Source organism: Eretmochelys imbricata, chromosome 3 (assembly GCF_965152235.1).
Source record: "Eretmochelys imbricata isolate rEreImb1 chromosome 3, rEreImb1.hap1, whole genome shotgun sequence".
NCBI lineage: Eukaryota > Metazoa > Chordata > Testudines > Cheloniidae > Eretmochelys > Eretmochelys imbricata.
The window spans coordinates 128,436,758-128,449,516 of record NC_135574.1 but is presented as its reverse complement, the minus strand read 5'-3'; the positions used below and the strand labels follow the sequence as shown (position 1 = coordinate 128,449,516).

Sequence of the window (12,759 nt, the reverse complement as noted above, 5' to 3'; positions counted from 1 at the left end):
CATTTCTTTTCCTGAATTGTTGTGCTGTAGTCTAGGTCACTGTTAAATAGGTGTAATGCTCTACCATGTAAATGGTTGCAGTTCAGTGGTTAATGACGTGCTACCTATATATATATATATATATATATATATATATATATATATAACATATGAAACATATATACATGTTATATAATACAATTTGTGATCCTTTAGGATAAAAACTGAGATATACTTTTGATATATCTATGAGTAATGACCCACAAAATAAATACATATGAGATATTTCCTAGTTACACGAGTGTATATGAAATTGCTGGAGTTCTTCCACATTGATGCTGGTGTAACTGAAAGCAAAATTTAGTTCATATGTTCATAGTGAGGATACATTTACAGTGGACCAGTTCTCGATTGCTGCTCTGGTTACTTTGCGCTGTATAGCTGGTAGTTATAGCCCCCTGAGGATTCTATCTGCACTGGGAAGTCCTTGGGTGATATAGAACAGTGATAGCAGTTCCCACACCTCCTCTCCTCCCAGTATCCTGGTGTAAAGGGCCATGGCTAGGATAAAGAGGGAATGACTTACACAAGTCTGTGCCCTGCCAATCTCTGTAGTGGCCCTATAGCCCTTGGGCTGCTCTAACTTCTATCAGGACCTCTGTAGTCCAAGGGTGATCTGGGGATTTGGGCAGTATAGTTCCATTAAAGCCAGCTTTTGCTCCTCCTGGTCTTGTGCCAAGCACAGCTCAGCCGGGCTATGGAGGTCTAGGCCAGTGTGTGTGTGAATGCACTTCTGTGAAGACTATCCCACAGAACCAATAGTACAGGTTGACTTGCTCATCATCATCATCATCAACGGCAGAATAAATCTTGTTCAACTTTGGCAAAAGCCAGACTATAACTAAAACCAAAAGATGTTCATGTGAGCCACACAATTTTAAGTTGCAGATGTGGATAGAGTTTGTGGACGACATGGCTTGTTGGACAAATGCTTTCAATATCGTTTGAAACAAAATCAACTCTGTCAGCAGTCAGGACCACTGGGAACTTCAGCAACATATGCACTGAATAATTAAAATCCTCATATAGATTCAAGAATTGCTTCTTTGATATTGGCAAAGGGAATAAAGTTGGAAATGCATAGTTTTTTATCTTAAATGTTAAGATAAACAAGTGCAGGAGTGCACAGCTGGTCAGAATTTGGAGTTCTACTTGGCTGTCAGACAGTGGAATGTGGAACCATTTTCCCACCAAGCTGAACTGCAGAAAGTCTTTGATTTGTTTCCTAAGGTTCTTTCTCCTTCTTTCCATCGGAAAGCCTGTGCTTGAGGAATACAATGGTGATCAAGTGCACTAAAGACATTTTACGTCTGCATCTGCATTTTGCGTCTGCAACAAGTCCTTGTTGGTGGCAGGATGGCACACTACATAGGCTACTGGTCTCTTCCAGTGTAGTAATTCCTATGTGAACAGCTGTTGACTTATATAAATAGAGAAGGAGAGAGGTACACAATGCTAACAATTTTTGCCTGTGTATGTGTTCTGCTTGTAGGTGATGGCAGAGGTGATATCTGCAAAGACGATTTTGACAATGACAGTGTCCCAGATATTTATGACGTGTGCCCCGAAAATATTGACATCAGTGAAACTGACTTCAGAAAATTCCAGATGGTCCCCCTGGATCCAAAGGGAACAGCTCAAATTGACCCCAACTGGGTTATTCGCCACCAGGGTAAAGAACTGGTGCAGACTGCCAACTCTGATCCTGGCATAGCAGTAGGTGAGTATCAAAAGAGAAAAGAATTATCTGGATTCTTTGGAACAGTGCTGGCTGAAACACATACAGAATAATACACAGCCCCAGACCTTAGGATAGATATAGTGCTGTTTATCTTCAAAGCACTTTACTTTAGCTACAGCACTCTCTTCAACACCCCATTAGGTAGGTAAGTATAATTATTCCCATTTTACCGATAGGGAAAATGAGACAGAGGGATTAAAATACAGAGTCACTGTCGGAGCTGGGATTAGGACTTTGAATTTTTCATAGTGACCTGAGTGTTCAAGCTCCTAGACCACACTTCTATTATACTTGGTGTAGCACATCAAACAACTGCATAGTCTTGTTTCTCTTTTCATATAGAAGCCCAACATAGCATGGATTGGTTCATTTACTCAAATGGGAGTATATATCCTGAGTGTCTGAGAGTACCTGCGTGTATATACCTGTCAGAGTTTTTTCCTGTTGCTGTTAGCACAACTCTCTGCTCAGCTGATGAAGAAAAAGCATTCTGTATTGAGGTTGCATATGAGAGAAAAGCCTGTTGAGCTACTTGATTCCATTTCATTTTGGAATGTCAGCTGCTATATGTTAGACCTATCTACAATAACCCCCACATGCATTTTTATAGAGTTAATTCTGATAGGTAAGAGGGAACATAGCTGTTTCACTGATCTGAATAAATCAGGACTGAGGCAGGCTTGCAAACATACAGCACATTAGTTTTTCTTCCTGCCAAATGCTTCCTCCTTGCTCCCAATTGGTACAGTAAGGGATCCTAATGTAAGACACTATAAATCTTAGTTTTTTGTTTAAAAGGGCTATCAAGTCATGTTGTTTCTGTAACAGTGGTATTACAAAAGGGAAAGGGACAGAGAAATGCAAAGAGTACTCAGGAACAAAGGTACAAAGAGAGGATGATATCATCTTATCCTCATCCCGGTTTAAGGAATGAGACAGAACAGATATATAAGTACTATATAAACAGTACATATGAGTTCATTCTCTCTCTCTCACTCTCTCTCTCAACCTTCCCCCCCCCCACAAAAAGACCCCCACACCAAACAAACTAGAAAGCCCAAAGCAACAGAAATGGTATAACAGTCTGCTTTCAAGCATTCTGAATTTGCAACACATGGAGGAACTGAATATCTTGCACATTTAATCCCCTATCAGGTTTTGATGAGTTCACCTCTGTTGACTTCAGTGGCACATTCTACGTTAACACAGACCGTGATGACGATTATGCCGGGTTTGTGTTTGGTTATCAGTCCAGCAGTCGATTTTATGTCCTGATGTGGAAGCAAGTCACACAGACCTACTGGGAGGACAAGCCCACCAGGGCTTATGGTTATTCAGGGGTATCACTCAAAGTAGTGAACTCTACGACTGGCACTGGTGAGCACTTGAGAAATGCTCTCTGGCACACTGGAAACACACCTGGACAGGTAAGAGAATCAAGTCTTCATACCATTGATGAATGACCAATATTGTAAAAAGGGGGCTGACACAAAAAACGGTTACCAATTAAAAAAGGACATTGAGGCTCATTATGCCAATAAGAGTAGGAAAATAACTTTTCAATGTTATTTTAATTTTTGGGTAAAATTGCCAGTCTCTTTAGGTGGTTTTGTTCTGATTTATTTGTACTGTTTTCACAGTAATGCAAAATATATGTAGATAAAAGAGAATATGCAAAGTAGTTAAAAAGAACCTGCAAAATCAAAGGACAAGGAGTACAGGTCATTCTTCCAGGTTGGAGATAGTATTGTTGTTACACTACTTCTAAAAGCCCTTCATGGGCTTTATTCTCTTCAGATGGGTGTTTAAACGCCCACCTTTGGGGCATCACATATATCTGATGTTTATATTTCTGAACGTGGCTGTGTTCAGAAAGTTTGCCACAAACTCCCATGTAGATCCGGATCTTGCAATAACTTCACACGGTGGTCCTTGTGACCCTAAGGAAGTCCATTGAAGTCAGTGGGGCACTACACAAGCACAGGGATCCAACTGCATACAGTTCATTCCAGGGTCTGGGCCTTCCTGGAGAGTTTTATTGTGCCAGAGATCTGAAACAATGTACAATAAATATTGGGCCAGTCTTGCAGTAGCCCGTACTCAGCTGATTAGTCCCATTTCTTTCAATGTAGCTACTCACATAGGTAAGTGTAGCAGGATCAGTTCTGTAGGGTGAATGTTGTGTGAGAGTGCGTGTGTGTCTGAACATGTACAGAACTCAAAGATAAAATATATTCCCAGGTCTCCACTCACCTTTACCTTCCTTGCACTTTTTCATCAATTATCAACATTTTCATCAAGTGGTCTGGAAATAAATATAAAATTACTGCTGATAAAATTTTTGGATGACACAAAGCTTGCCAGAGAGGTAAATAATGATGAAGATATGCCAGTCATATAGCGTGATCTAGATCACTGGATAAGCTGGGCACATTACAAACAAAATCTTGGCCATACCTACAGAATGGCAACTGTATCCTGGGAAGCAGTGATTCTGAAAAAGATGTAGGGCTCAGAGTGGACAAGCAACTGAACGTGAGCTCTTAGTGTGATGCTGTGACAAAAAGAGCTCATGTGCTCCTTGGATGTATAAACAGGGGAATACCAAGTAGGAGGAGGGAGGTTACATCCATATGCAGCATTGGTGAGACCCGTTCTGGAATGCTGCATCCAGTTCTAGTGCCCATATTTTAAAAAGGATACTAAAAAATTAGAGAGGGTGAAGTAAAGAGCCAAAAAATGCTTTGAGTAATAAATAAAATGCCTTGCAGGGAGAGACTTAAAAAGCTCAATCTGTTTAATTTATCCAAGAGAAGACTAAGAGGTGACTTGATTACAGTGTCTAATACCTTCCTGGGGAAGGGGTGTGGGGGGGGGAGGGGGGAATTCTATGCACTAAACGATTCTTTAATCTAGCAGAGAGAGGCCTAACAAGAACCAATGGCTTGAAGTTGAAGCCAGACAAATTCAAATTAGAAATTAGGTATAATTTTTTTACATTGAGGGTGGAACAAACTAGCAAGGGAAGTGGTGGATTCTCCATCTCTAATATCTTCACATTTTTCTGGAAAGATATTCTTTAGCAGAGGATATTCTTTAACACAAGTTATTGGGCTCAATACAGAGGTAACTGGTTGAAATTTTATGGCCTGGGATATACAGGAGGTCAAACTAGAAGATCTAATTGTCCCTTCTGGCCTTAAACTCTATGAATCTATGAATTAATCTACTTGTTTGAGGGTAACTGATGTATAACTGAAGATGGCAATTTTCATGTGACTTAATATAGGTGATCAGAGTGTGGGGGGAATGTAGTTCAGTGTCACTAAATTTTAAAGTGATTTTTAGTTTGATGATACAAAGAAAATAAGCTGTGATCAGATATCCAGTTGCTTTAGTACAAACTGTTTCTAATGAAGCATTTGTATTCCTATTGTAGGTACGTACCTTGTGGCATGACCCCAAGAATGTTGGCTGGAAAGATTATACTGCCTACAGGTGGCAGTTGATTCACAGGCCTAAAACAGGATTAATAAAGTAAGAAGTGTTTCAGTGCCTACAAATTTCCTAGTAATATAGCTTTCGCTTCGAATGAAGTAGTGGCTTTTAATGGTTTGTTTGTTAATTCCAGTGCTGATGATTCATTCATGGCAGAGTGTCTGTCTATTTTTGGAACATTTTATTAGATTTTAAATAACTTCTCTCTCTCCTCACACACACATCATATGTGTTCAATTTCATTAGGACTGTTCAGTATTTACATAAACTAAATATTATTAAATAAAAATATCTTGAATTCTTACTAAATAACGTATAGAAAGATACTCCTGTTATGGGCAGGTTATTTCACAGTTGCGCACTCACTATGGTGTTTCTTGCACTTTCCTCTGAAGCAGCTGGTACTGGCCACTATCAGACAGGATACTGCTCTAGTGGGCCCATTGCCCTAATCTAATGTGGCAGGTTCTACGGTCCTTGTCCATGAAGCTCCTTCATTCTTCTGGGAATTCTAATAGAAAAAAGAAAAATTAGCTAGGTTTTTGAATAGTCATTAAAGTATATTTATTTGTGAGGAGGTAACAGACTTACTGTGAGTCAATTAAATTATGTGTATATTTCTCAAGCTAACCTCTGAGCATAAAGAGGCTTGTGGCTAATCAACATTAAGAACGTAACACTCCTTTACAGTCCAGAAGACATAGCTGTAATAACACAAGGATTTGGGAAATTCTTTGCAGATGATGTTCATAAAATTACTCATGGAACAGCACCAGGGCTTCCAATAAATGGGCTATGACTACCAGCCAGGCTCGGGGGAGGTACAACAGAGGAATGACCCATGTAATGAAGTTGTACTACATGGCATCTAGCATTAGAATTCAACATCATATCATCATCTGACAGCTGTTATTACATGTCCAATCTTGGAATGTTCTGTTGATTCATGATACTAACCCAAAATATGTCTTTCTTTCCAGAGTTTTAGTATATGAAGGAAAACAGGTCATGGTAGACTCTGGACCAATCTATGATAAGACCTATGCTGGTGGACGATTAGGTCTTTTTGTCTTCTCTCAAGAAATGGTCTACTTCTCTGACCTCAAATATGAATGCAGAGGTTAGTTTTTCAGTGAACTAGGCAATTATGAAAGTTTTACTTATGCCTCAATTACTTCAGTCTCCCAGATAAACAGAACTATTTGAAAGAGGCCAGTGCACATAAAATGTATGCACTAGGGCAGTGGTTTTCAAACCGTGGGTCGCGACCCAGAACTGGGTCAGAGCATGTAAGGCTCTGGGTTGTGGTGGCTCTGGTCAGCACTGCTGACTAGGCCGTTAGAAGTCCCACCGGTAGTGCTGCCTGGCTGAGGCAGGCTAGTCCCTACCTTTTCTGACACTGCGCTGCACCCCAGGAGTGGCCAGCTGCAGGTCCGGCTCCTAGACGGGGGGTTCCACTGGGCTCCATGCGTTGCCCCCACCCCAAGCACCGGCTCCACATTCCCATTGTCCAGCAAACGGCCAAAGGGAGCTGAGGGGGGCAGTGCCTGCAGGCGAGAGCCGCACAGAGCCGCTTGCGTGCCTCCACCTAGGAGCCAGACCTGCTGCTGGCTGCTTCCGGGGTGCAGCGTGGTCCTCAATGCCAGGACAGGCAGGAAGCCTGCCTCTGCACCCCCGTTGTGCTGCTGACTGGGAGCCGCCCAAGGTAAGCCCGTGTCCCAATCCCCTTCTCCAGCCCTGAGCCCCCCGCAAACCCAGAGCCCCTACTGTACCGCAGACCCTGCACCCGCAGCCCAGAGCCCTGACCTCTTCCTGCACCCCAACCCCCTGCTGCAGCAGAGAGCCCCCTCCCACACCCTGAACCCCTCATTCCCGGCCCCACCCCGTAGCCCTCACCCCCACACCCCTACCTTCCACCCCAGCTCTGAGCCCCTCCCACACCCTACACCGCAAACCCTTCATCCCCAGCTCCATTGCGTCTCTGGCATCAACAATTTTCTTCAACTGGGTCTCCAGAAAAAAAGTTTGAAAACCACTGCACTAGGGAGAAATGATGGAAATAGAAAGTATCTTCCAGTTGTTGAATGGAATCCTTAATCCGTCAATCATTCTGAAATAACTCAATCAATTCTTAACTATGAATGAAACAAGAGGGAGTTTATTTTGAGTTGATCAACATGCTGTCCTGAAACATAGACTTAAGCCATGTGTTTAACTGCTTTCCCAATCAGGGCATGACTGTATAACATATAGCAATAGTCCTGATAAGTTTCAGCCAGAAGACACTTTCCAAAGCCGGAAGGGACCACAGCATAATTTAGACACTGATTCATTAAAATAGCTTGGATCCCACTAGTCTTAATGTAAATCTGAATAACCACAAACACATGCTTAATACAATCAGCCTGGAAAAAGAAGATGGAATTATCTGAGGGAGATATTTGTTTGGAACTGTGTGTGCATACCCAGCGCATTAGTGCGTGTTGCATGTGTGATGGTTACCTTCATGTCTGACACACAAGGACTGAAGCAGGGAATCTCTAGAGCTAAAAGTATGAACTGCTACAGCTTGAGCTAAAAAGCCGATGTTACCTAGCTGGGAGAAGTAACAACTCGTATCCTCTGTTGATCAGAGCAGGACTTGTAACGTATTCAGCAGTGGGTTACTCATGCACTTGCAGATTTATGGATAGCCCTTCTTTAAGGAGGCATTAAGGATTCAGCGGATATTTTCAATTATCATTTTATGGAAGTGTAGGACTGGAGGGGACCTCAATAGGTCATCTTGCCCCTGGACTCAAGGCAGGACTAAGTAAGAACGAGACCATTCCTCACAGGTGTTTGCCTAACCTATTCTTAAAAACCTTCAAATATGGTGATTCATGCATTCTCCAATTTTTTTTAAATATAATGAAACCATCCACAATGTTTTAAATAGTACTATATTTTCACATTTATAAGAAAATGAACTCAGAACAGGAAAAGTTATCTTTGTATTACTCAGGCTGCTTCCCTTTACTGTAGCACATTTAAGCTCTTGTTCCATTTTTACTGGATTCCGAACCAAATATGCCTCTGCACCAATTAATATTGGTTTCTCTTTTGCTTTAGATTTCTGAGCTATGGTTGCTGCATTACCAGCAAAGTACTGTAGATGCTGTGCAACCTAGACACCTCAGTACATCCTGGTACTCCCAACATCTCTTTCTGTGTACCTCCTCCTCCTCCAGCCTTCTGTTCAACTGACTTTGTACCTCCCTGCTGCCAAGAGTGCTCAGCCAATCCTACGCTCAAGTGCCTTCTGAAAACGAGGACTAATGGGACCTAAATGTGAGCGTCCAACCCACCACTGAAGCAAAAGCAGATTGATACATTAGAACATTTTTGTAGAGTGAAAACTTAGCAAGACTTGTTTGTTTGTTTTTTTACAAAGGAATGACGTTTACATATAAAGTGTAATTACTTAATGTATTTATATATATATGGAGAAAAAGGGGATGAGTATCATCCATTGTCTTAAACAAGTGGGGAAAAAAAGTGTAAAAAACGCTTTTTTATGCCTAGGGTTGACACTTCCCTTGCTCCGATCAGGGCTGGACCTCAGTAACACAAAACCTCTGAGCCTAATTTCGGTAAAATAACAAAGGGACAACACCAACAATATCTAGCCTAATAATGAAGAAGCCATTGGAGAATAAAGTGAAGGCCACATAATATGAAGATGGCTTGATGCAAAAAGATCTTTCAGCTGATAAAGATGCTTTTACTAACTCTTTCAAAAATACCTTTTAAGATTAGAAGTTGCTGAAACTTCAGATTTTTAGTTTCTAATAATGTCTCACTAGAAATAACAATGCATGTTATTTGTATGGACATAAATCAGGACAAATACAATTGAACCAGAACTTAAACATCAATATAAGAAAGCATAACAATTCAGTTAAGCACTTAAGGCCATCCACTGTGGCTTTTATAAAATGGTTTCCAGTTGGCCAGTGTACATCTTATTTTGCATTTCCTCTTCATAAACATATTTCACGACCATCTGGAACAAGTTGAACCTGCATCACTTTCCCATCTCTGCTGCAAAAAGCACTTTGACATACTGAATCCTGATCTAGAGTTATGAAAAGGTAGCCACGCTACCATTACCTTATTTGGTAATTCAGAAATTAAGGTTCCAGTTATAAATATTTTGTTAATATTTCTCATGATTACACATACTGCTACCTTCTCTGATAATTTATTTTTAAAGCATGTCATACAGTGCATTAGTAATACATTAACAAATAATGCTAGAACAATCTGTTAAAGCGTATCACACCATGAAGCTATCGTTGTAGCAATGTACACACTTGTTTAAACATGCGGTTTTATGTCATGACAATCCAGCATTCTCTAAAGTAGCACATGATTAAATAAATAATAATGAGGAATTTATAAATGGAACCTTAATATATATACTGTTATCCTAATTTTAGTATTTTGTATTGTTACCTATGTCTGCTGTATATAGAACTGTTTTATTTTTTAAATAATGCTGAAGGGATACCAGTGTTTATTCTAACCAGATACAACAGTTATTCAGTTATACAATAGTATGCAAGTATTTAACACTTTTTTGTTTTGTTTAAGATGTATGAGCTTTGTTCACAAAAAAAACTCATGCTGGTGTAATTTTAATCACAGATGAGGTTTACTAAGGGAATAATACAGTATCTCTTGCCTTATCATAGGGCATGGTGAGCCAAATGTTGACTCAGCTCTTTTTTTCCTTTTAAATAGATTTTACTGCTATATTCATTAGAAAGAATTCAGTTGCACATTTTACAGTCTCTTCATATGAACAAACCCTTTAAAAAATCCTCCTTATGAGGTTTTTTGAATTTGTTGCAATTCATATTTTGTTGTTTCAAATTGTATCCCCAAGTCCCAGTGAGAAAGTGGGGAGACTTCATTAAATGTAATGATTGTGATGGACGTGTAGGGTTTTTTGGTTTGGTTTTGTGAAAGCAAGACATCAGTGTGGGGATGAAGATGTTAATATTTAGATTGTACCATAATTTTCCTATTCTATGTAAATTATTTATGAAGATTTTCTTTTTTCTTTTCCTTTTTTCTTTGCAAGTGTGTGTGTGCCTGTGAGAGAGAAAAGGAGGGAGAGAATGAGATCAATGAAACTTCACTTTGTTTTGCCAAAGATTGTAAATAATTATTTATTTGTTTACACAGTCAAAATTCACCATTTAACATCCTGCTTCATTTAGTTAGATCATTTTTTATATTTTAACAATTAATGATAGGAAATAAACTGTAAAAAGGTTTTATAAAAAAAATCTCTTTACCTTTTTTATAGTTAAAAATGTTTCTTAAAAAAGAAAGAAAGAAAGTGCTACCATGCCCTGAAACTCTCTGGTACCTAAACAAACCTGTTGCTTGGTTAAAAATCATTTCATAGTCAAACAGATCTGCTGGTTAGTTACAAATCATTGAGTATATTTTAAGGATGTAACAGCAGGCTTCCTGGGCTCATTGACAGGAGCCATAATTCCACTTGAGCCATTTAATCTCTTGGTGAACCACCCAAAGTTGTTTTATTTCTGACACTATAATTGAGAAATTCACTCCTGCTTCTTGTCATTGCCAGACAAATGCACAGGTTTCTGCACTGGATCTTGGCCAGCGTAATTGAACAGATGTATAGGCTGATCCTATAATCCTTACTCCCACACACACTATTGAAGTCAGTGGGATATATTAGTGTGAATAAAGATTACCCACACAATCAACGGTTTCAGGAATGAGCACAAAAAATGAGAAAAAATTCTCAAAACAACACAACAATGCTTTGCCAGACGATGAGCTGCAATCATTTGGAGATGGGGGCAGGTGAATTGTTTTAGAGAAAACAAGAACACCCATCATGCCAAAACTTCGCACACTTTGCGAAATGAACCTGAACCAAACCTTTCTTTAAATTTCTGAATAGGCTTGCACACCCCCAACTTTAATTTTCATGTGCCTTTCCAATTTGGTGTTCCAATGGGGATAGGAAACAAAAGGTTTTTTGGGTGACACTTCTAGATAGGATCTGAAGTACGAGAAACGTCACACAAGAAAGCCATAGAATCTTTTGATTAAACCCCCCAAATCTTTTGAAAGCATATCTGAACTGATTCCGATCTCCAGGCTTGTGGAGAGTTATCTATCACTAGCTTTGACTGCCGTTTGGGCTGCAGTGGCAAAGGCTTCTTTTGATATACTGTGGCACATAGCCTCGGAGAAAGGAAAAGTCTAATAACAGCATGGCAAAAATACAGGGTCTCTGAAGAAAATAGGGATGAAAATGCCTGAATAGAAGGTACTGCTCCCAGTTAATGCGTTCATATAAAACAATAACATACTCTGACCTTTCTTCATACTTCTAGCTAAATTAGAACTGAGGATCTTGAAGTTCAGAAACATTTGGTTAACGTTTGAAAAAAAAAAAGCAATTCAATTTTTGCAGCCTCTGAGCTTCTTTCTTCAAGATGGAAATGGAAAGAGAAGTGTTGAAAGAGATCCAAAGGCAGACTGTTTCTTCAGTGGGCGGAGCAGTGGGCCAGTGAGTAGACCTGAGTTCTGGTTCTGCCACTGATTTGTTTTGTCCAATGTCACACATCACTTACAGTCCCTGGGCCTCAGTTGCCCCGTATATAGAACAGGAATGATCAAATTTGCCCTCCGTTGTAAAGTGCTTTGAGACCTGTGGGTGAAAAGTGCTATGTAAGTGCCATGTGTTATTATTTCTGGACCAACCAAACCAATCACTACTGAAAATCCCATGAAAGCAAGTTGTGACTAGATTTCCAGTCCAATTTTGTAGCAGTTTAGCTATTTTAGATAAGCTTCAGCTAGGCCTCTGAATTTTAGAGCGTTTATCTGAACTGAGCTGCTGAATCTTTAAAGGTTTGTCCAGCACCACCAGGTTAAAATAGCTACAAGGGTTTTCATCCAGGAGGAAGACAAAAGCAAGAGTCAGACCTGTGAACTCTCATGTTAAACAGCCTGAAAAGTAGCATAAGTAATGTTAACATCTGTGTCCACCATAGGTGCTGGAACTAGGGATGATGGTGGTGCTGCCTCACCCCCTGACTTGAAGTGGTTTCCCTCATATCCAGGGTTTACAGTTTGGTTCAATGGCTCTCAGCACCCCCACTATATAAATTGTTCCAGCACCCCGATGTCTACTGCTTGCTAGTTTCATTCTGGGGCAGCAGAATGTCAGTCAGTGAGCCAAATCCTGATCTTGATGAACTCAGTGGGAGTTTTGCCATTGACTTCCATGGGATCCGGGTTAGGTTCAGTGTTTAATTTGCACAGCAAATGTAAGTAAAAGAAGAGCTAATGCTCACATGGGAACATCTGCTCTACAAAGCCATTTGAAAAATAAATAACTATGTAATAACTTGGCAGAGATTTGTTCACAATATGGAGGGGAC

The 12,759-nt window shown here is 40.0% G+C and overlaps 1 protein-coding gene across 1 annotated transcript in view; it reads left to right on the top strand.

The window, feature by feature from the left end:
• THBS2 (thrombospondin 2) overlaps positions 1 to 12,759 on the top strand; it is a 50,342-nt gene that overhangs the window by 34,136 nt on the left and 3,447 nt on the right. Inside the window, exons 17-20 of the mRNA XM_077812168.1 lie at positions 1,532 to 1,759; positions 2,936 to 3,207; positions 5,220 to 5,317; positions 6,259 to 6,398. Of these exons, the coding sequence (XP_077668294.1) occupies positions 1,532 to 1,759; positions 2,936 to 3,207; positions 5,220 to 5,317; positions 6,259 to 6,398 (738 nt within the window). The remainder of the gene's footprint in view (positions 1 to 1,531; positions 1,760 to 2,935; positions 3,208 to 5,219; positions 5,318 to 6,258; positions 6,399 to 12,759) is intronic.